The following is a 24342-nucleotide window of genomic DNA, read 5'->3' as shown; positions in this document are numbered from 1 at the left end:
CACCCTTGTGCTCTTCATAGAAGTTACTTTTTCTAACAAGACAGACAAAGCCTTTAAGTAAGCTGTAAGACTGGTCAAAATACTGCATGTTCAAGACTGCAAAATCCAAGACTGGTTTTGGTACTTTCTAGAATAGCACCATTCTAGAGAACTTATTTCTATACATCAAATTAAATACCAATTCATGGTGATAGAAGACTTTATTTAAAGGAGAGAAAATAAACTCACACAGCTTTTAAGAACAATACTGGCCTAAGGGTCAGTTTGCTTACAGAAACCATTGATTTTCCTGAGGGCAGCTCTTCCTCCTCTGCTGAAAGACTACACAGCTGCTCAAAACTTTCTCTTGCATATAAACTGCAAGAGCTTTCAATAGCATAGTGTCCAACAAATAAAAAAAAACTATACAAAAATCAGTTATTACAGTTCACTACTGCTTTTCAGTTTTCTAACAGTCTCCTTAAATAAGTATCAGTGGATGAGCAAAAGTGGATGTGTATAAACCTGACATTTTGTATCAGTAACAGCCACAGCCATCAAAAGAAGCCTTCACTTGAAGAAAGAGCAGCCTTAGTGTTCAGTAGCTGGAGGCAGCTCAAGGAAGACACTTTGGTCTCAAATGTCATGTCAAGAATCTCCTGCCAGCCTTTTTGTAAACACCAGCACCACTGTGTTTCCTCAGGAGAGCCAGAGCCTGTTCCTGCAGCTCGGGGGGACACTGGGATCCCAGGTGAAGGAGCACCAGGCAGCACTCCAGCACGTCAGGGAATGGGAAGACCTGCAAAAAAAGGACCACAAGGTGATGTTCACAGTTTATATTACAGAGTTCAACATAATCAGGCAGCTCTCTAAAGACACTGCATTGTAGCCTTTTCAGAACAGTCAGCCAGGAGTCAGATGCATTTTCTCTTCACATTTATCCAGGTTTGCCCTCTCTTGCTCAATCACCATGGTTACATGTTTTTGAATGTGTTACATATACTTTCTACAGTTCCTAAACTATATAGGCTATTTTATAGTTTAAATTTTTGATTTCACTGTTTATAAATTCTTTTCATACATGAGTAGCAAGGGATTATTCTTAAAATGCATGGGATGATCCATACAGGATATCTCATTGAGTTCCCCCCACAGTAGTTTTATCTTTGGTTTCCAATTGCATGGGGAAAATAATTGAAAGAAAAACACCACCCTGCTGCCATGTGTCAGTTCTCTCTCAAAACTGCCACAGGATCACAAGGAATGTCACTGTTCCTTTCTGTGTGAAAGGGATTCTGTGATAATGCTGCCCTTACAGAATGACTTTTTTCAGAACTGCAATGGCTCTTCTGAAAACTTACCTTTAAATTGTCTGGGAATTCAGCTAATTTCTGCTTTGCTTTCAGAAGCTGCTTTGTGAGCTCAGGGAGTGTAACTGGTTGCTTTGCTTCATCTTTGCTGTCAAGAGAAGAGCAGGTGTCATGAGTAACTCTTTTGTTAGGTGACTGTGCAGCCTCCCTCCTGGACAAGGAGCACAGGAGAGAACTGGTTGACTGTTTTATGCTCTACCTCATTCTTGCCAAAGTCTCAAACCAATGTTCAACAAAAAACCAGAACTATGAGATCATTGCTCAGCCTTTTCATTATCCTCCCTTTTTCAAGCTGCCCTGTTTATTCACTGTAACAACACCTCAGGCATCACAAAACTGCTCAGCTGCACTGAGCTTATGCATGGGGTGGTTCAGCCCAGGGGAAATGCAAGATTTCTGAGCTGTATATTCAAGTGTTCCTGGGTGATGGGCTGGAGATTAGAGGCAGTCTAGGCAAAGCAAGGAACTTCCTGCACAAACACACAAAAAAGCAACACTTTTCAACACACTCATTCCTGTGCTGAGTCTTACCAATTCATCTGGTTGCTGTCAGAGCATGGTTTGTCTGATTCAGTCTCTGAACTCTGTTCCAGGTTGCTTCCCTGGCTGTTTCCATTTGTGTTTTCCTGGAGATTGTTCCTCTGCTGCTGATGCTGGCGGATCATCTCTGCTAAAGTCTCCTGGACCTCAGCTATGTCCCTCTGGGTGTTCTGCAAGGCAGCCATCTCTTCTGAAAGGAGCACTTGGCAACCCTTCAGTGCTGACTGTCTGTCTGCCACATCAACTGAATCAGTTCTTGAGTCACTCTGTGTCTCACACTTGGAAACTTCAGTTGTACTGCAGAGGTTTTCACCCATCTCAGCTGCAGGCTGAACCATATCCTCAGGGGCTGGGTCACCTGAAACACAGCTCTTCTCAAGAGCTGTCTGCTCACTGGGACCCAACACAGCCTTCTGCAGGCCAAGGGAGTCTTTGGGTGAGTTCCACCACAGGTCATAGAGCTGTCTGTAAGCCACAAAGCCCTCCAGACTCTTGCAGGCATCCATGCTCTGAGAATTTGTGCTGTCCAGTTTGTCTCTCAGGTCATCACAGCCTAATAATGAGAAAAGGATTACAAATAGTTCATGGAACTTTCCAAAGGCAATGATCTGGTAAATGAACCAGGAAAGCCTGGAAACCCAAATCAGGGATCTACTCAGATGCTGGCAGAGCAGTGCACAAACTATGAAAGTAAAAACATCTTTGGCATCTTTGTGAACAAATTACTCTGTTCTAGATAAAATGCTCTCATCAGCTCCAGCAAACTTCCTTGGTCTCAAGCTGCAAAACACAAGAGTCACATAATCACAAGCCACAACATAAATGCACTGCATAACCTGCAAAGAATAGAGGACAAGTTGAAGTATGTGTTGCTATGAAATGAACACAGCATTCCAATATCTCCCTCACAGAAGAGAATTCACTCAGTTTCCTACATCACTCCCACCAGGTGACACAGCTGAGCTTCCTTCCACAGTCAGGCATTTTCATTGCCCAGTGGCCTTTGCACTAGCGAAATTCCACAAGTTTCCACAGATATGCCTATGTCTTGCTGCTTCCAAACATTATTTTGGAACATAAATGGACACAGCTGTGCTGGCAGGAAAGAGCCCTGTCAGTGCCAGAAGAGACACAAGGAGAGACTCACCCTCAGGAAGGATGATACTGCAAATCTCCTGCATCAGAGTGAAATTCCCAGCATCAAAACTGCGAGTCACAGCTCCAAGAATACTTTTCACTGCCTCATCCCACATACCCAAGTGACAGCTCAGGGCTGCAAGGGCCAGGTCATGAGAGATATGGAAAAGCACCTAAAGGAAGCACCAGAGAGCACAGTTAACAGTTTTACTGCAAAGTGTGAACTTAGGACAATTGTAGAAGAGCCCAGAAGCACATGACTTGACCAAAAGTAATTTTAGTGACAATGCAATTTACAGTCTCCTTCGTGCAGGTGATAGAGCATTTCTACATCACCTGGAGCTGTAAAATCAGCCACTGTGCTTGCCTGTGTCTTAGCAAACAGATGAGAAGGGGGAGCAGTGACTCACTGTGGTCACAGAGAAGAGCTGCAGGAGCACCAGCCTATGGAGAGACCTTGCAAACTAATTTGACAACAAGCAGCCCTTCCTCCCCTAACAGAATCACTGCTGAGACTACTCAGTTCTGTCAGTCACTCCCATCCAGCACATCTCAGTGACCTCAGTGCTGATTCTAACCCCTAAGAGCTATGTCAGCTCTTACCCTGCACAGAAACAAACTGGTGCTACACAAAGCTGTCCCAGCAGCTGATCATCCCTCTCCCAGACTAAAACCCCATCCTGCAGCAGGGTGCAGACATCAGTTCCCTGGGAATGGCTGCTGCAACACCACACAGTGGCTGGGTTTACTGCCCATCCCCAAGTAAGGATTTGTGCCTGCACAAATCAAAATCCATTTACCTGCTTTGGGTGTGTGTTGCTGGTTGAAGGAGGATGCTCAATCCTGCCAAGCTGCTCCTGTGCACAGGTTGCTTTTTCAGTGGTGTCCATGCCCAGCACGTTCTGCCACACTTGTGTCACCATGTCCAGAAATGGGGCCTCTCTGTTCAGCTCCCAGCTGTGGTAACAGGGGGGCACAGGGCTCTTTCTCTCACAGGGATTCCTCTCACTGAGGCAGCTGCAGAGCAGCTCATTCAGGCAGAAAACCAGTCTCTGTCCCTTTAACAAGGAGGGAAAAAAAAATCACTGAGCTGTTGCAACCATAAAAACAATCCCTTGCTGACCACAGCAGGTAGAGTGACTTCAGAACATCATATCTGGTAGCAGCTTCTTGGTGACAGAGCCTAAGGGAAGTCAGAAGGAAACCTCAAGCCAAGGTAGCCACCTGCTTCTCAGTCCACAAAAACATTTCAAATTTCAAATCTAAGCCTCCAGCAGCTGGACTTGCAGTTGGCTCATTTGTTCCTTTAATATAAATAGCAAATACTTCACTTCTTCCTTTTCATGATCAGTATTACAAGAATCCCACTTTTCTCTACAACCTCCCATACAACAGCAAGCACAGAGTCTACATGCCTCCTCACCATGAGCATTCCATAGGGCCATTCCAATATACTCCTAGAAAAATATTTTGAGGCAAAACCAGCCCAAAGGACCAACTGCAGACTATTAAAAAATGAGAACTGGTGCCAAGTTATGTTAATCTGTAGAGAGACAACACTGAAGAAGGTGGAAAGGAAAGGACCAGACTCACAAATAAAGTTTTATGCTGCTGAAGGACTTCCTGAGCTCCCACCCAGTTCCTGGATAACAGCAGGTCTTGGGCACATCTCAAAGACAAAGTTGCTGACAACTCCTCCTCCCCAGATATCAGAGCAAGCTCAGCAGCAGTTTTAAGAGATGCCACATCCCCCTTTTTTGACAACACTTTAACTGCATCATAGGGTGAGGAAGCTCCCAAATAACTGAAAAAGAGCAAAACAAGTTGATTGGTACTAAAATAGTTTTTAAGTTGTATTGTAACACAGTAGCACAAATATACAAATGAAGATGACCCTGGATTTTCCACAGGTTCTCAAAGCTCTCATCACTTTTTCTTATCAAAGTTTACTACAGACATATGGTGAAGAATCTGATGCAAAGCCACAAAGGGGAAGTCACACAGCCTAAAAGTGAGCACTGAAATCTCTGGTGGTCTGCATGCCACACATGGCTTGGATGAGCAATAAAACTAAACAGATTCAGGAGACAAGGGTTATATACAGCTGTTTGTCCCTACTGCATTTCTCTGGGTTTCATTCAAATCCTTTCACAAGTGAGAGACCCAAAAAATGCCAGAACTGAAATCAGCATCAAGCAGAGGACACTACTCCAGCCAAAAGATTTCAAGAGGTGTTAGTAATTTTGGTAGTCACAGAGTTAAAACACTCCAGCTGGAGCAGGATACCCCAATGATCAGGGTATTAGCTAAGGCTTCAAGAAAATCAAGATGAACTGCTGCACTGCATGTTTCCAGTGGAAAGGTTGGAAATCTCACACAGCCTTTTTGTAGACAACCTAATCTTAGTCTTGCTAAACTAATTTTCAAAAACTTCCAGTGGAAAGAGATGGCTTTATTGCAATATGCCATTTAGACTTTCTGCTCTAAACTGCTCTCTGGAGCTCCTCTTCCCACCTACATGAGAGGAAATTTTGTGAGATCAGGCTCAGAAAGCACCTCAGACAACCAACGACCAGACCAGTTAACAGATTTCAACTGATACAAAACCAAGAACCTTCTTTGTTTGGGGCATGGAACCAATTCTGTCTTCCCCCCAGTAGCACTCACCATTTGGCAGCCATGGAATAATGGCCATCTTTCTCCAGCAGAGCTGCCCAGCTGGTGTAGAGCTCCTTCAGAACTGGATCTTCTGGTCTCAGCCTGGCCTTGGCCATTACAATGGCTTCCCTAATGCACACAAGGGAAACCAGACAGAAAAGTTAATCTGTGTGCAAAGAGTGAACCAAAATGCTCAATCTACCCCACAAAAAAAAAACCCAGATAAAGTGCTAAACATAAATATTCAGCAACCTGTAAAAATTGTTCACTTTCAGGAGCTCAATAGCCTCATAGACTTTATGGATGGACAGGAGATGGGAGGCAGCCTTCACATATTGCTCCTGAAAACACAGCTGCTTGGCAAAGGCTTCCACTGTCCAAACCCAGGCCTGGTATCCAACTGCAAAAGAGAAGGCAACACCATTGGAGGCAGTTTTATGACTGGAAGAATTCCTGGGTGGTACCATCACTGGGTTTCTCCAATATGTACCTCTCTGCCTCAGGTTAGTTTTTATTTCTTAACCATCCTAACACAAGTCAATGAAGCAGGGTAAAACTAAGGCTTGAATATTCACTGCCAGTCAAGTAACTTAAAAGCACATTTAAACCAGCAGCAAGCTGTAAGGACTGCTAATCATATCACAAAGGACTAATTCCTGAGTTTCTGTCCAGAACCACCAGAATGAGGGGACCTTTGGCAGCCAATCCCAGCAGTTCATGCGGTGCTAGAGCAAACCTACCCATGGGTGCCATGGCTACCAGCTGGTCTGTGAGCTGCCCCCTCTCAGCAGCTGCCTGGAGGACACCCTTCATGTCTCCTTTCCACAGCATGAGCTGCTGGAAGAGCTCTGCATGCCCATTCTCCAAGTGGTGCTTTCCTGTTGGAAGCAAACACATTTCCCATCAGGATGAGGGCAACAGCATCATTTGTCACAGAAAAATAGCTTGGCAAAAGGGAAATCATTCAAGCTCAAGATAAGGCAGGTTTGCATCTGAAAGATGTAAAATTATCTGGGAAAAAGATGAATATTCTTCTCACACAGAGCTTCATTCTTAATCCTAGACTGTAATCCACAAGAAAGAAAACTCAAGCATTTTTCCCAATTTGTTTTCTACTTGAATATACCAGTTATAGTGGACATATTCTTTATGCCACTTACCTTCCATATCAATCATCTTGTGCAGAGAATCCCTGTCTGTGAACAGCCCCAGGTGGATGCAATCCTTGAGGTCAGGGGACACATCTTCATTAATATCTAAACCAGATAAGAATGAATATTTAGGATTTAACACAAAGCTGGGAACAGAAACGTGCTAAGTCACTGTAGCACTCAAATGCTGGCAAATAATTCTGTCTTCTACTTTCTTTCCTGTACAGTAGATTTAATAATTTGCTGGTCAACACTCAGATCTAAGTTTGATATCACACCAAGTCATTCCCTTTGATAAAGGTGATGATTTTTAAAAATGTGCTGTGGTTGAAGTCAAGTCCCTGAACACTTGATTTTGAGAGCACCTACCCTTTAAGTATTTTGAATTTTATACTGATACCTTTAGTTTTCAGGCATGCAGCCAGCCTCAAGCAGTCCTGATGCAATTCTTCTTTTGATCTGTGATCCATTAATGTGCTGAAGGGCAGAATAGAACGAGGCTTCCTCTTCTTCAGAGAGGCATCAGGAGCTGAAAAATCAGACAATTTTAGACACTCCTGCTGCAGTTACAGCAGAACCCCTCAAATTATTCCAGAAGGACCCTTTTCTTTCTCTGGCATTAATCTGGTGTCACATTAGGAAAGGAAGCTGCAGTCAAACAAGTCCAGAATGGGGAACTCTGCCTTGGTACAGGACTGTTAAAAATCCCTGAAACATACTGACTTGATTTCTCTTTAGGTGGATCCTTTTTCACAGGAGCAGCTTTCTGGGTCACAGAAGGCTTTGGCAAGCTGAATGAAGAATAGTCACATGCAGATGAAGATGTATCCCTGGACACTGTGATTAAAGAAAAGGAAAAGCAATGAATGCACACAGAATAATTCACATATTCACATTCTGTTACATTAGTTTTGAAATAAGGCAGAAACCAAGCTTTGCTTTGCCATTAAATTTAACAGCATTTTAGGGAAAGGAAATATCAAGAAAACAGAGAACTGTCAGAAGACTAAATGAGGTGTCAAGAGACACCAGTGAAAATCCATCAGTATTATAAGATTTATCAATGCTGATCAAAAATGACATTGTTTCAAGGCAAATACAGTAACTCTGTCCATGAGGCCAGAATTTTGTTATCTAAAGACAGTTAAGTCCCAGACTAGTTCAGAAAATTATTAAAGGCATTCTAGAGCCTTTTTCCTTCAAGTGGACAATTTCAATAAAACCAAACAATGACAAAATCTGCATGAAAATAAAACCTGGTGATGCTCTGAGGGCTGAGCAGTCTGGGAAACATTGAACTAAGAGGATTTGATTATTACCAGTCACAGAGACTTTATCAGCCAGCTCTGCCTCCTGAGCTTCTTTTTCTCCTTCATGGTCTGACACTCCATTTTCCTCCAGCAGCATTTCCTTCATGCTCTCATCTCCATTCATGGCATCATTTGCATCCTGCTTGCCTGGACTCTTGCCTACAGGCTTTTTCTTCTTCTTGGCTTTGACTTTTGGCTGTATACTTCTTTTCTTCTCTAATTCTATACTCTTTTTGCCTAGGTGCAAAAGGTGCAAAATTAAAAAGTGCAAAATTGAGTGTATTAACTGCCCATATCTCAGGATCAACATTTAGTTTCCAAATAAGGACACTCAATTTAAACCCAGATACAGTTTATTCCTGAAGAGGAAGAGGCAGATTTGGAATTCAACACGACAACTCCCCAATTCTCAGCTCCAACATCACCCTCAGGAAAGCTCTTCTGTTTGAATACACTCACCCTGAGGAGGCCGTGTGTGCTCCTGCTTGGAGATGTGCCATTTGTGAACAGAGAAATCATCAGCTCCTGTGTAAACACAGTCTGGCTCCACTGGGGACCACTGCACACTCAGCAGGCGGCCCTGGTGCCCTCGGTAGTTGCAGAGTGGCTCCTCCTTCATCACATCCCACACCTGGGCAACAAGAAAGAAATGCAATTACTCAAAGTCACTTCTGCACCTAATACTCTGATTTTCTCATGATTTGCACAGGTAGGAACTTGTCTTTTGGGATTTTGCGGGGGTATTTCAAACACCAACATGCAAATAGGTTTGCACTGATACAACTGCACAACATTTTTCTTTTCTAAGGATCCAAAAATGCTAATGTGAAAATCTTAATGACAGGACTTACAAATCAATTCACAAATCACAACATAATCTGCATATGAGGTATCCAGAACCAGCAGATGGTTAGCAAAGGTAAACTTGCAGTACTTCAGTAGTTTATCTCACAAAAACAAGTTTTGCTCTTTGATCAGCTGTGGAATGGATGATTGAAATACAATTCTAAGGTGCTTTGGACAATACCTGTGCAGTGCCATCATAGCAAGCAGACACCAATCTTCCCTCGTGGTGGGGACTCCAAGAAAGACTTGTGATTTTAGCTGTGTGCCCAGCCAGAGTTCGAAAAGGCTCCGTTATTGTCAAAGGATTTTCTGAAGAGTTCTCTGAAAGAAGAAAGAAAAATTATTGAAGACATCCAGAAAGACAAAACAGAAATAAACAAGCAAAAAAAAAAAAGATGCCAAGATTTGGAATATAATCTGCAAACTGTTACCTACAACACTCTTCAGATTATGCACATAAATGGTGGCATTGATGGAGCCTGAAGCTATCAAATAACTCAGCTCTGGCTGGGTCCCATGCTCGTGGTGCCAACGAATGGCATTGATCAGTTTGTGATGCTGCTGGATTGTGCAGAGCAACTTCAAGTTTGGTGCCTGAAATATTTCAATTGAGCTGAAACATAAGAACAACAGTGTAAGAATTTCAGTAGCTGGTGAAAATGGGGACTTTTTTGTTGTCTTGCACGAGCAGAATTGGAGCAGGTGAATTAAGAGTAACTGAGTTTGTGCTTTCTGGAGTTAACTCAAACCCTGCTTTCACTGATCACCAAAAGTGCATTTCTACCATGAGTGGATCCTTGAAATAGAATTTAATGTGATAATGAGGATCCTCCATGCCAAGAGCAGCTGTAACAGCAGGGAATTCTATATTATCATTATTCAAATACATCAGCAGGGAAAGAATAGAGACAAACCAGGGCAACAAAAAGTATTTTTGCTTCATCACAGTGACTGAAGTCAAGATCAGCAGACAGCACCTGAACCCATAAGTGGGACATACCCATCCTCATTGCCAAGAGCCAGGAGTTTGCCATCTGCTTTCCAGCTGACCTCTGTCCGTGCAGGCAGCTTGTGCTGCAGAAAGAAGACACAATTATTGCCAAAACCTCTTAAATCTCTCTCACATACATTCCACAGAGCAAAGCTGGCAACTGGACAGAGCTGCAATTAGTCTGCAAAATGAAGAGTCGTGAAAGTGTCCACTGCTTTTGTGGCAGTGACATAAACTTGAGCAATTAAGATTGAAATTACTGATGCAAGAACCAATGATTGGTTTTTATTGTTGTTTAGTTCTGAGAAATATTTTGAAGTTTTGTCTGGATTCCAGTGGGACATTGATGTTTCATATCCTTACACTCCTTGGAAAGCACCAGACATTGCATGCAAATTCTTTCACACTTCAAAAGAAGCCAAAGTTTACATTTAATTATCCCTATTCATTTGAATTCAGACAAAAGCTACTTACAATTTACAACTCAGATGCCTAAATATTATCATTTCAATGCCTCTAACATTACTCTCTTAACCCCCACAGAGTCTTAACTCAAGGAAGAAGCCAAAACCCAGCTGATACAAATCAATACCCCTGGACTGACTCCAGCTGACTTGAAAGAACAGAAGATCCAGCCCAACTTATTTCATACTTCACTTATTTCATACTTTCAACTAAGAAATGACTGATCACACTTGAAGATACTCAGTGATCACCAGCCACTCTTGCACTGGCTGCAGTATAAATGGCAACAGCCTCCTGCAAAATCATGAATGCTTTTAATGAAAAACTTGTTTTGCCACACACAGTTTTAAACCCAAACTCTACCCCCCATTTATCTTTTCCAAGTAAATCACAGTGTAGAAGACTAAGCAATTGGTGCCAGAAAAAGATGTGCCATGTTGACACCAGGAGAAAAAAATACCAACCACCCTCTTCAGACACAAATATATAAACTCTTTAAATAGTTGGAGTCAGTGTCACTGACCTTCATCCCTAGAGACTGAGGGGTTCAAATTTTTTGCTACAGATACATCAAAAAGGCAAAATCAGAAACTTAGAACTACAAGGCCATGGAAACTCTGGTGTGATTACTATGAATCCATAAAACCCCTCAAATTCAAACTCACTTTGATTGAATTGGTGTCTCTGATGACTCTGTTGATGTCATTTGCTTCTCCATTAAGCTTCCAGGGATTGTGTTGAAAAACAATTCCTTCTCCAGCACAACTATATAAAGTTACAGAGGGCTGTTCGCTTTCTTCTCCTATCCAACAGAGAAAAAGAGCTAATTACACCCTGTTCTTCATCACTCTTCACAGAACTAATCTCTCCCACTATAAATCAAAGCATTATTTCAAAAAGCAATATACATCCTTCAATTGCCTGTGGTCCAGCAGCAGGAAATTCTCACAAGTACAACCCTCTAAAAGGAGCTCTCATTTCTACCAACAGATCATTCATAGCACCAAAAACAATAAAATTCCCTTTAAATTTTGGTCCTTAAAAGAAAAAAAAAATCCAAGTTGTGTAAGAAGGGCTAAAGCTCAAAAGGCAGAAACTCTGGAACCTGTATTTGGTTTGATGCAATTGCTGCAGGAAGCCTGTGAAGTTCCTGGCCTGGAACAGCCTGAAGCAAGCCCAGAGGTGTGGGGCACTACTCAAACCTATTTGCTGGAGGTACCAGAATTCACAAACTACCAGAGTTTGTAGCCTTGCTGTTAAAACTGTTAAAATTCCTCAAACAGAACACATTCTTAGCTGCTCCAAAGGATTGCCACCAAGCAAATGGGGCTCCTCTCCTAAGAAGGGAGGGAATAGCAGCTTCCTGGCATCTGGGTGCTCTGCATGGACATTCTGCTTTGTCACAAGGTGCTGGAAGACTCACCAGAAATCAGAGGAGGAGTGGGAGGACCCCAGGCTAATGTGTACACTGTCTTCTTGTGGTAAGTGCTGGAGATCTGAGGTGGCTTGTTCTTAGCGCTGGGCAGGGAGATAAGGAAGCAGGGGCAGTCAGATTTCAGCAAATGGAAATTAAAAGAAGATAAAAATCAAAGCAACATACTTGAGAAACCAGGTGCTTTAACATTCTAAAGCCATGGCTCAACCAAGCTTTATTTAACATCTCTCTCCTGTAGGACACTACTAGAATTGTAACATAATTACAAAACAGGAAGGTCCTGGTGACCTTCCCCTCCCTGCTGCTCTTCCTTCCCTGAAAATGCCTTTCTGGGTAAAGTCTTCCTGAAGTGATGTCCTCCCACAGGTGATCTCTGGTCATGCCATTTCAAGTTTTCCTTAAAGCAAGTTCACCTTAGAAGCTCACAGACATGATGCAAATGAAAAATGTACTGAAAATCCACCTGTTTGACTAATTTGCATTTAATCTTACTCATCTAACAGCAAAGGTATCCCTCAGGAAAGACCACACCAGCCCTGAGTGGTAACACACCAGCAGATCTGACACTAATGAATTTGAAAGCTACTTTTTCACCTGCTGGACAAGGTGTCAAATATGCCAACTTTTCCATCATCTGTTCCAAAAGCCAAGGAGCCTTCCTTAGTTGGATGCCAGGATAACTGCAAGAAAAATATAAAGAGACACAAAATGACCTAAGTTACAAACTCTTTATTGCTAAATAACAAACAAAAGGAAAATGCTGAAACTGATGAGCAAGGACCTTATACACACCCTTCCAACCACAGCCTCTTGATTTGACCACTCTGCTCTGAGTATCAAAGGTTTTCCCCCTTCCAGATGGGATAAGATGCAAGGGAGTAAAATCATTAAAATGCTATTTGATAGCTGCATTACAAAGCAGAAAGAGCTGCCAACTATTTTGCCAGGCAGTAGCTTTTGACCAACCAGTGGTTAAACCCCAAGGGAAGACACCTCTGTTGGTTGTATTGGCTTTTTGTATCTGTCAAACTTCCTAGCAGAGTAAGGGCAACCATGGGTGAAGCAAGGTAGGAGGATAAAGGTGAAAAAGTAACATAACAGCCAGCTGGACTTCAGCTTATTTCCACTAGATATAAATGCAAGCTTCTAGGATTGTAAATAGGTCTAAAAACTTCTTGCCAGATTCTAAAATGTATTGTACACAGAAAGAATTGAGTATAAAATGAACAACATGGCTTTATGTCATTTTAGATGGGACAAACCTTCAGAGGGCAAGAGAAAGAAAAATATACTTGAAAAAAATTGAGTGAAAAGGATAAGGGGGGGGGGAAAAAAGGAATCCAACACTTACTGCTGTAACCTTGGACTTTATGCTTTGCCAGAAGGTTTTAACATCATAAGTGTTGTTGATGGACAGGGTATTCCAGACTCGGATCATGCTGTCCCCGACCCCGATGGCGAGGCAGCCCGTGTCCACGGGGGAGAAGGCAAGGCTGTAGACAAACCCCCCAAGGGAGGGCATGGTCCAGCTGCAATCCAGAGTGGACAGATCCCAGCATTTCACCTGAAGAATATTTGAGGGACAAGGAATGGTTAAATACAGAGTGATTGACAGGACAAGGGAAAACAAAGCAGAAGTGAAATGAAGAATCAAAGGCTTGGCAGGATGTGATCTGCACCCATGGATTCCATGTCACAGACAGGGCTACAGGAGCTGCAAGACTGGAATGGACATAATGAATATATTTTACTAAGTTTCTCTCCAAGTTTCAATATAGGAGACACTCTGCTGCCTGTAAAAGACCAAAGATTGAAAAAAAGACCTATAAAAAATAGATGCATTAGTTTCTACAATTAAATGATTTTAAGAAGGAAAACCAGGCTTTTAAAAAGTGAAATATAGAGGAAAACACCTTTCATTAAATGCTTACTATTCAAGTCCAGAATGTCATAAGCATTCACTCCACCATGGTAAGAGACCGAGCTTATAAACTAACAGAAACAAACAAAACCTGTGCTCAGAACAAATGGTAGGAAGTGATGCTATAAAATGCTAAAATAAACCCATTTCAAGAGAAAAACCGTGGCCCTAGAAGGGTTAGTCTCACTCAGTCAAAGTGCATTGTAGAAGCATTCCTATGCTAATTTTTAAATGATTCTTACATCTCTGTCCATTGAAATGGAAAAAAGGAGCTCTCTGTCTTGGTGCTTCACAGAGCTGAGATTGAACACAATTCGGGAGTGGTTTTGTCCTTCTGAAGATCCCAGAAGAGTCCACTTGCGTTTGCCAGGCTGGGTCAAATTCCAAAGGAGCAGTTCTCCTCTGCAAAATTGAAATTTATTTAAATTTTTCACTTCAGAAAAACAACACAGGTCTATACAGACTATATGACAAATATACTGCAAGTCTACAGGAGTAATAGATTCTGCAGACACCTGTAAAAAGCCACACACCCAAACTGCACCTGAAAACTTCCATTTCGTCCCAGTAGATGGGCAAAACCACAATTAGTGCTATTAGCAGTCAATACTCAGATTATTGGACAAATTATGGGACAAACAGTAACTTTCTCAAAGTCTGAACTCTAACTCTTGGCCTGTTTTCTCCTGTAACACTGGAAAGGAGGGAAGAAGGGGGGGGTCTTTTCTACTCAGCACTTCCTTCAGCAGGAACAAAAGGCTCTGCAGCTGCTGCTGGGTGTCCCACTTACCCAAAGGCACTGGACAGGATGTCTGAGGGGTGGCCAGCAGGCCAGTGCACCGTCAGCCAGATGCGCTCCTTGACCGCCGGGTCCACGGCCCCTCCTCTCCTCTTGGTGGGTGGCAGCTTCAGAGTCATCACACCTGCAGGACCAGGAGCCATCACTGCACCTCACCCAAGCAAATTCTCAGTGTCTTAGGGTGGAAATGCGAGAATTGTGCACTCTGCATCAATTGTGCATCAAATGCACTCATGTGGCTGAGTGTGTATTCTATCACCATCTGTTAGAGGTGGGACAGTTATCCTCTGTTAACTGGGCAGTTTTCTTTATCTCTTCCACACCCAATCCTCCCTCTGGGAAATATCTTCTGTTAATGGGCCACTGAGTGTCCCTGCATGGCTGATAAAATTCCATCATCCTACTGGGAGGAGCTCTGCCCAGGGGGAGGAGCCAAGCATTCCTACCTGGATAGAATCTGAGGTTTGGAAGATCCTTTGCCTTTCCCACTGGATTCCGAGGAAGACCAGGACCATCTCCACCACCCCTGGACCTTCAGAACAAAACTCCCCCCCTTGTACAGGATCACTGCTCCAAAAGAATCACACCTGTCACTGCAGGAGGGCTGCAGCCACCATTTAATGGGACTGTGCCACCACCCTCACCCACAGGGTATCAGGTCCTATTCTGACCCTGTCAGTGTTGTTTGGTATTACTGCATTTTTATTTTTTTCCTATCAAAGAGCTGTTATTCCTACTCCCATATCTTTGCCTGAGAGCCCCATGATTTCACAATTATAATAATTCAGAGGGAAGGGCTTTGCATTTTCTGTTTCAAGGGAGGCTCTTGCCTTCCTTAGAGGACACCTGTCTTTTCAAACCTAGACAAACAGGGCAGTCCTGTGATTCTGCAGCTTTAATTACATTCCCCATGCTTTCAGCACACAAAGGCAATCTGCAGTTCAGGAGTTATTCCACACCTTGTTATTGTTTATCTCTTACTTACTCCTGCCTCTGGTACAGCTCCATATTCGTATGGTTTGATCCTTGCTTCCAGAGGCCAGGTAACAACCTTTCCTTGTAGCTGTGTCCTGTGTCAGCTCCCCATTTGGAACCTTGCCCTCTTCTGAAGGAGCTGCTGAACACCATTGAAGTCATGTTATTATGCTTTAAAAATCAAAGCTTCATAAAAAATGAGCTGAAAATTATACTGATTTGTATCAGAACAGATTTTGTTGAACTTATCAGTGGCTTAGCTAATTACTAACCTTCTGTAAAAAATTCAGTCCTCTAGAAGGACATTTACATGAACTAAAAATTACTCCACAAGTTGTTAATCATGTTCACCTACCCTGGAGCTCATCCTGCCAAGCAGGTAACCTTTCCTCCCCAGGCACAGGGCACCAGGCCAGACCATGGATTTCATCCTCGTGGCCTCTCAGCCGGTGCACGACTTCTCTCTTCCTGCTGATATCAATTATCACCACCATGCCATCCTTGTAGCTGAAAGCAGAGATTTAAATTAATGAAGGGATTCTTGGATGCTTGTGGAATAATATCCAAGGTGATTTACAAGCTCTTTCCAGGGTTACTATCACCCTATTACAGAGAAGCCAGGCTGGACCATTACACTTTTACAGATTTCTTTGCTTTTGCAGGTTTATCAAATCTAAATGTTATTTCTAATTTTTTTACTCCAAAACTAAAAGAACAGCCACCAAGACCTCTCAGAATTTATGTTTCAACGATGTAGCAAAACCACACAATTAAATTCTTGCAGAAGAAGAGTGGAAAACAAAACATAAGGAAAACAAAACATTAAATAATGAGCATTTACCCAATAGCCACCAGGTTTTCATGATGAGGAGAACAGGTGAGGCAGAACACTGTCCTGGGCTCTGGGAAGAACTGCTGGCTGTCATTTCTGTTGTGCCAGTAACAAACAATGACACCTTTCTCATCACCAGTCACAATCAGATCTTTCACAAGAGGGGACCAGTGCAGTGCTGAGATGGGATTCTGAAGAAAGAGCATTGGAGAGGTTTAGAGCTGTTTTACTGCCACCTAACACGGAGTAACAGGCAGGAAATCATCTGAGAGCAGCACTGTGGTTTGTCCTTGGGTGCCCCAGTTCTTTCAGGCTTTAAAAGATGGATGGAGCTGCTAATGGGCACTCCTGAGCCGCACTAACTCTTTAAATACACATTTATTCTATCCTGTGGCCACAACAATTTGCTGAGATCATTTTAGACGAGCTGGGTGAAGCAGCAGCTCATTACGGTGACGAACAGCGCTGCGGGCTGCGCACAAAGAGCGCCCGGGGGCGCAAACAGGATTAACCACAACGGGTCTGAAATTCACTTTTGGGCTAAGCAGCCTCGCCTGCTTTGTGTGTGAGCCCTGAAACACCCGCGAGTCCCTGTCCCGTGTCCCACCTGGTGCAGGCTGTACTCCAGCACGGGCGACAGCGTCCCGCTGTCCCAGATTTTGACGCTTCCATCATCCGAGCTGCTGGCGCAGAGTCCGCCGTGCCCGGGGCAGTGGCAGAAGGCGAACGCGGAGATCCGGTCCGTGTGCCCGATCAGCTCCCCTGCCGCGACAGCGAGCGACCGTCACGGCAGCCCGGAGCCCCCCGAGCCCTGCCAGGACCGCCCGGAGCCCGCCGAACCCTCCCAGGACCGCCCGGAGCCCGCCGAGCCCTCCCAGGACCGCCCGGAGCCCCCCGAGCCCTCCCAGGACCGCCCGGAGCCCCCCGAGCCCTCCCAGGACCGCCCGGAGCCCGCCGAACCTTCCCAGGACCGCCCGGAACCCCCCAAGCCCTCCCAGGACCGCCCGGAGCCCCCCGAGCCCTCCCAGGACCGCCCGGAGCCCCCCGCAACCCCCGTGCCCTGCCGGGGCTCCCGGTGCGGGGAGACCCCGCAGCCCCTGCACGGTGCGAGGTCAGGGAAGGCTGTCCCGGTCCCACCCCGCAGCCCCCGCACAGGGAAGGCTGTGCCGGTACCGTAAAACGTGGGCGCGGCGGCGGCGACATCCAGCAGGCAGACGCGGTGCCTCGCCGCGAAGCCGAAGAGGCGGCCGTCACTGCTGACATCGCTGCAGCGGCTGCTGTACCAGTTGGGGGAGGCGGGCAGCGCCCGCACCCCCATCCCCGTTCCTGTCCCTATCGCCGTCCCCGTCGCCGCCATCGCCCCGGGTCCCCCCGCGCCGCCCCACGTGCTGCGGGCGTTGCCGCCGAGCGCCGCGCACTCCGCCGCAAAGTGTCGCAAACCGCGCCCCTGCCCGTGCGCCCGCCCGGGGCGCTGCCGCAAAGCGCGGCCGGGAAGATGGCGGCGCGCTGGGCGCTGAGCGCGGGTGAGGCTGAGGGGACGCGGCGCTGCTTTGGGAGGGGCTCGCTGGAGAGGAGGACACCGGGTTAATCGCAGGGACGGAGCAGCTCTCGTGTGAGGAAAGGCTGGGGGAATTCGGGTTGGTCAGCCTGGAGAAGAGAGGCCTCGGGGTGACAAGTTGTATCCTTCCAGTGTCGGAAGGGAGCGTCCAGGAGTGATGGAGTGAGAGTGTTTGCAAGCCGAGTGACAGGATGAGGGGGCTTCAAACTGGCAGCGAGTATGTTTAGATTAGGTATTATGAAGAAATTCTTCCCTGTGAGGGTGGTGAGGCCCTGGCACGGTTACCCAGGGAAGCTGTGACTGCACCTGGATCCCTGGAAGTGTCCAAGGCTGGGCTGGATGGGACTGGGAGCAGCCTGGGACAGTGGAAGGTGTCCTGGCCATGGCGAGGGTCCCTTCCAACCCAAACCATGCTGTGATTTTACCATTCTGTTCATGCCTCCCTCACTTTCCCTTCCCCTCCCTTCAGGTGCTGCCTGGGCACGGGGTCTCCTCAGCTGGGCACGGCCAGAGAGGTGAGTCTGGCCCTGTCACCCCTGCCCCGGGCAGTGGGACAGGCATTGCCCTCTTGGGCACCTGGGGCTGGGCTCTGGGCTGCCCTGGCTTGGCCATCTCACCCACCCTGGAGCTGTGGACACAGCTCACTCTCTGCCCCTGTGGTGTCTTTCTGTGTATTCAGAGCTTGTGCCATGATAGAGGTGTCCCTCCCCAGTCACTGCTGTCTTTACTTGCTGAAGTTTCCCCTCATTCTGGAGGAATCCCACAGTTGTGCTGTAGGAGCACTGGAACTGCCAGCTGTGCCCCTGCAAATACCTGCAAAAATATTCCATGGCATTGAAATATGTGTGTTATGCTAATTTCCTCTCACATATTATTGTGAGCAGTGGTGTACAATGCTCTTTTGGCTGTTTGTTGTTTTTAAGATGCTTTGCACAGGTTGGCCACACACACAAAGACATTCAAGGCTCAGGGAAACTCACAGTATTTGGTCTTGAACTTATCTGTTTCTTGTAGTCACCAGTGGCTGCCCACTGCTGCTTTAACCAGCTTGGTTTTTCAGAATCTGAGCTGAGCAAACTGCCTGAAAATTGATTTTATTGCTGTCAGCTGTCTGGGTTTTGGATTGACTTGATTGTGTTTTGGGACTGGTTTAGAACACCTCTCTTTTCAAATTTCCCAATGTTTATAAACCTTTAATGCTCTGAGATACTCAGCCCCTTGAAAAGCTAGAAAATTTCACTGCTAAATGTGTTGTTGGTAAAAGAAATAAATATAGAAAGTACCTTGGGAAAGGTACAAATGGTTTGTGTGAGTCCTGAACCCCACGAGAGCATCAGAACAGAGGTGGCTGTGACTTTGTGTGACAGTCTGAGGACACTTCATGTGGAATCCCATGCCAACATTCATGGTTTGCTTTAAGAAGCTTGAGTCTTGCTGAGTTAAAAAGCCCTTTCAGCATAAACTACAAAGGATTCAATAGTTTGGTTTTTTGAGTGTACAAATGTGCTGGTTCTCTTTTTTGAGACAGCAAGTTCACAATTTTCCAGATAAACTGGGCAAGGACAAAGCACTCTTGTGTTCAGCAGCTGAGGCTGAGGTCTTGTCTTGCAGGTGGCTGCCATCTGGGAGCCTTTTTCCTCTGTCCTGCATCCACACCAGCACATCCCTGCAGAAGATTGGGAAGTGGGAGAAGAAGAACAGGATTGTTTACCCTCCCCAGCTGCCTGGAGAGCCTCGCAGACCAGCTGTAAGGATGCACCTGAGCATGTCCTAACCTGAGAATGTTTAGCAATTTCTGAACAGATTGTCACTGTCTGCACAGGGTGACTGCACAAGGCATTAGTTTGAAAGCTTGTTTGCTCATTTTTTAGGATTTTATTCAGTTTTTGGCTGTATTGTAGAAGTTGGTATCACTTGGAATTCTTTCCATCTCTAAATTATATTGGAGCCTTGAGTTACGGGGGCTGCTCACTTACTCAGTGTGTGGTTCAAGCTGCAAGGGGCCCATCCTCTGTTTGTAGAAGTTTCTGAACTACAAGGAGGTAGAAGTTATACTGTCAAGAGCTGATATTCTGTAATTCCATTGTTCTTATTTTTCTTCATTAGGAATTGATGTATTGTGGCTTCTGTTAGACACCCAGCTCAGCAAAGTAAAAGTATTTACATCTGAAAAGAAATGGGGTTTTTTAGGCATGTATTCTGTGGGCCATGAGCATTTATTGATTGCTTTTGTGAACACTTTTTCATTGTGGCCTAGCACACAGAAATCCCTGCTGTGGGCTGTGCTGACTGGTGCAGTGTGTGTGAAAATGCAGCTATTGACAGACTTGTTTATTAAATCAGTGTTTTCCCTGTTTATCAAGAGTTCCATCTCTTTCAAATTTGTATTGATGTTAGATTCTACCAGCTGGTGCTGGTCCCTGTTAGGAATAATGTAAAATGGGTCTGTGGAGGCAGCTCTTTGTGCCAAACTTGAAACCCTCTTCACTTCTCCAGGGCTAATTAAGTTCATTCTGGTGATATTGTTTATTTGCTCTCCCAGTAAGTGGAGTTGACAGCAGGGTAATATTTTTAAGGCTGAATGGGCATGTCAATCTTTGCTTCTAAAGTGGGGAGAATGAGAGGAAAAGATGGTGATAAACCTTCTGATTATCCTTCTCAGGGCCTTCTGCTTATAAACTGTCATTAGATTAAATTTAAATTTCCTGTGTGCCAGCATCTTTTTTTAGTTCTTTCAGTTTCAAATGTCAAAGCTATGTGCTCTTCTCATAGTAGGCAGAGACATTCTTATTTTATTCCTAGTAAGAACATAGATTGTGGAGCAGACATGGATGCTCCATTCCTGTTTTCACAGCAAAATTACTCATCCTTTAACTTCTTTTTTTTTTTGCCCCTAGGAAATATATCACTGTCGGAGAGAAATAAAATACAGCAAAGATAAGATGTGGTATCTGGCAAAACTGGTAAGCAAAGAGTACTTTGTACTGTACTTGAGAGAATGCAAAATTTAATTGCTCTATTTGTCTTAAGAGCCTCATTTAATCACAGTTTAATCAGCACATTTATAGCAGAGTCCTGGGGGTGAGCATGGATCTGGAGAGGAATGCCTTTAGTTTGGTTTAGCTGTAAGGTATTACATTGAAGAAATGGTAATTAAGGAAATGACAATATTTTTGTTTTTATCATAGCAGTATAATTTAAATGTTGTCTTCTGAATAAGAGAAAGGAAATACTTGTAAATGCAGAAGTTAATTTTAACACTTTGATTGCAGATAAAAGGAATGTCCATTGATCAGGCTCTCGCTCAGCTGGAATTCAGTGACAAAAAGGGAGCAAAGGTGATCAAAGAGGTAAATAGCAGTATTCTTTAACACTCATGCTTTCCAGAAAACTTTAAAATCAATACCTGTCACCAGAAGTTTGGAGGTGTTTCTGCTTCTGTGGTTTTTGTGTTTCAAGTAAGCCTGTTGGGAGCACATTCTTAACAACATATTTTTGTTACAGTCATGTAATGTTGTGACTTATGAATATGTTGGGGTCACTTTTGCTGGCTGTTCTAACTTGGCATGGTGATAAATTCCATGTGGGTGTGCTCTCCAGCAGTGCTTGGTGTTAAGTTCATGGTGAAAGGTGCAGAATCCTGGTCACTAATGGCTGCTACATCTGTGTGCTCTGGTTCTTAAACTGTAAGAGATGAGGGACATTATTGAGGAGAGGACTGAGTTCTGTAAAGGCACAAAAGCTCTGAATACACTGTGGTAGTTTGGATTCTCAAATTACTCATTTTCTTGGCTAAAGTGTTGACTTCTAGTATAATTATGGCAAAGAAATGTCCTGTATTAGCTGAAAAGATTGAATGGACCAAGTTCATTTTGCCTACCTTGGAATTTATTTCTAGCCAGATATCTAATTACACAAAGGTCTGTGGAGGGAAGGCTGACAAATGCTGGTGGAAACCATCTTTTCCACTCCCTCTCCTCCCCAAAAATGTAATAAAATTGTCCTGAGGCTTTTTCATTCTATGCAAGGAACATCCTTATGTAAAAGATGCTTGTCTTTTAACAGTTTTTATCTTTATAAAATACTTTTTCTATAACTGACTTAAACTTGCAATTTCTTTCATGTTATCTAGAGATAAGAAATAGCATTGCTTAAATTCCTCAGTATTTCAATTTCTTTACCTTTTGTTACAGGTTCTGTTAGAAGCACAGGAAATGGCAGTAAGAAAGCACAATGTGGAATTCAAATCAAACTTACACATAGGTACATTTTTTTTAATTTAGTGCATTAGAAAAATGTCATCCTACTCTATCCTACCCTGTGAAACTGTGTTATATTTAATAAGATTTTGATGCTTGAAATCACCAGAAGTGAATAGAGGACAGTTCCTGCTAAACTTAACTTTACCAAAACATGAAAGGCACATGTTTGCAGCATTTTTAAGATGGATATATCCATCTGAGAATGGAATTTCTGCAAGCAGTTTCTAGTTTTTAATGTTGCCAGTCAGAGATGCTGGAAGCTTTGTCTGGGGCTGGTACAATTTGATTTGCAGAATCAAAGTTAAACTTCCAGACACAGTATAAAAGTAAAGGGGTAATGACAGTAAACTTCTTAATAAAAAGACTTGTATGTAGATGTTTGCAGGATAATAACTAAAGTGCTTTTTAGCCTAGAAAATGTTAGTGAAATGTTTGCTCTTAGGTGTTTTGAGGCCCATAGAAAAAATTCCCATTTGTCTCATAGGGGATAAATTTTACTCAACTGACCTCATAAGCTTAAAGTCACCTGGACTGTAGAGAGATTTGATTAGAATTCTTTGGAGCCTTCCAAGCCTCTGCCACAAGAAGGCTGAGCTGTAGTGCAGGACTGGATGTGCAGATAATGAAAATGCCTGTGATGAATGCAATAAAGGCAGAAAGGAGGGAAAATGAAGTCTGTAAGACTTCATAGGAATTCATGAGACAAACTACTGAAAGGCAGTGAAATGAATACCACCTCCAGAAGAGCTGTATAATCTAGTAAGTGCTCAGTGTGACTTGTCCTTCAGCACATATTTATCTTTGTGTGCCTGCTTTCTAAATTCCCCTTTTTGGTGCTCCTGAAGAGCGTTAATGCAGCTCACAGGTTGCTCTGTAGCAGCGATCTGCTAAATGTAACAGAAGAGAGATGGAGGGGAGAATCCCAAGTAGAATTAACTTCCTAGAAGCAGCCATGAAAAATCCCCTGGCAAGAGAGGTGTTTTATTGCAGCTGCAGCAGCTTGTGCTCGACTGAGCCATCTTCTCTCCCTGTCCTGTTTCCTCAGCGGAGTCGCAGACGGGCAGGGGCCGTTACGTGAAGCGCCTGCGGTGCCACGGCAAGGGCATGTTTGGCATGATGAAAATCAGCAGGTGCCACTACTTTGTGAAGCTGGTGGAAGGTCCTCCTCCTCCCCCAGAGCCACCAAGGACTGGCTTTGACCAAGCAAAGGAATACGTGCAGCAGCTGAGAAACAGAACCCTGGTTCACACACTGTGACACACTTCAGTGGCTGTATAGGTGTCTCATGTTGGGCAATTGTGTAAAGGAATAATTAAAGTCATGGTTTAGTTATATCTTTGGTGCTGCTGGATGATGTGAGAAAAATCATGGGTTTTTCCTTATTTGTCAAGGTAAGGGTATGGAAAAATCTTGGAGCAGCAGATGTTACTTGTTCTGAGTTACTTGGACCACAGCATTCAAGCTCGACTTTGGACTGTCAAATCTAAAACATATGGTGCTGTTATACAGCTTGGTGTCTCTGCTATGTATGGTGAGGCTTCTGCTGAACAACTGTGTGCTTGACAGTCATGCTGCAAGATCAAACCTCAAACTAAAATTTGACATCTTAAAGTAGTTACAACATTGGAAGAAAACAAGTAACAGTGGACAAAACTAAGTAACAATAATATCTTAGAATATCAGACATTAATTTTTGGCTTATCTGGGCTGTGACAGCCTTCGTTGTGTGTCTTGGGAATTGTGTCTGGGAGAGGGAAATAAAAAAATCCTTGGAAGTTCAGGCTCTGGCAGTCAGTAGGTGGCAATATTTAGTTTGTCAGAGAGGAAGTGGCAGTGAAAACTTCCAGAATGGTCAAACTCTTGGATTTTGCCCGTGGCATTAATAATCTGATACAGGCATGGAGTTCAGGCTGTTCTCTCTGGAAATTCATTGTGGGTAATAGGCAAAATATGGAGAAAAGCTTTTTTTTGGTGCATAATTCTGCATTGTCTGGAAACAAATTGCTTTTGTAACATGGAGAAAAGTGAAACACTCCATGGATTTTGTATGGAATGGCTTGTTGCTTATACAAATCAGGCTTTCAGATCTCTGATAACAATCCCATTTTTATCA

General features: G+C 44.0%; 2 protein-coding genes across 2 annotated transcripts; one reads left to right on the top strand and one right to left on the bottom strand.

Annotated features, from left to right (window-relative positions):
- Positions 1-181: 181 nt before the first annotated feature.
- Positions 182-17766, bottom strand: GEMIN5 (gem nuclear organelle associated protein 5). The gene is made up of 28 exons (XM_066560430.1): positions 17583-17766; positions 17017-17171; positions 16419-16600; positions 15933-16084; positions 15588-15716; positions 14594-14726; positions 14046-14205; positions 13234-13446; positions 12477-12562; positions 11871-11965; positions 11113-11249; positions 9992-10065; positions 9423-9604; positions 9173-9312; positions 8605-8776; positions 8155-8382; positions 7559-7672; positions 7236-7364; positions 6845-6940; positions 6425-6562; positions 5937-6084; positions 5694-5813; positions 4620-4830; positions 3827-4084; positions 3037-3199; positions 1881-2442; positions 1341-1437; positions 182-778 (listed from the first exon to the last, which is right to left on the bottom strand). The coding sequence occupies exons 1-28, from the start codon at positions 17764-17766 to the stop codon at positions 623-625; spliced, it is 4614 nt and encodes a 1537-aa protein (XP_066416527.1). The 3' UTR covers positions 182-622.
- A 113-nt stretch (positions 17767-17879) lies between these two features.
- On the top strand, positions 17880-24004 carry MRPL22 (mitochondrial ribosomal protein L22). The gene is made up of 7 exons (XM_066560160.1): positions 17880-17932; positions 18437-18482; positions 19579-19714; positions 20865-20930; positions 21240-21317; positions 22161-22230; positions 23275-24004. Exons 1-7 carry the CDS (start codon positions 17905-17907, stop codon positions 23484-23486), a joined length of 636 nt encoding a protein of 211 aa, XP_066416257.1. The 5' UTR covers positions 17880-17904; the 3' UTR covers positions 23487-24004.
- Positions 24005-24342: the final 338 nt, after the last annotated feature.

Source organism: Molothrus aeneus, chromosome 15 (genome assembly GCF_037042795.1).
Source record: "Molothrus aeneus isolate 106 chromosome 15, BPBGC_Maene_1.0, whole genome shotgun sequence".
In the NCBI taxonomy this organism is placed as follows: domain Eukaryota; kingdom Metazoa; phylum Chordata; class Aves; order Passeriformes; family Icteridae; genus Molothrus; species Molothrus aeneus.
Note: the sequence above shows the minus strand (reverse complement) of the source record. Positions and strands in the feature narration are given on the sequence as shown.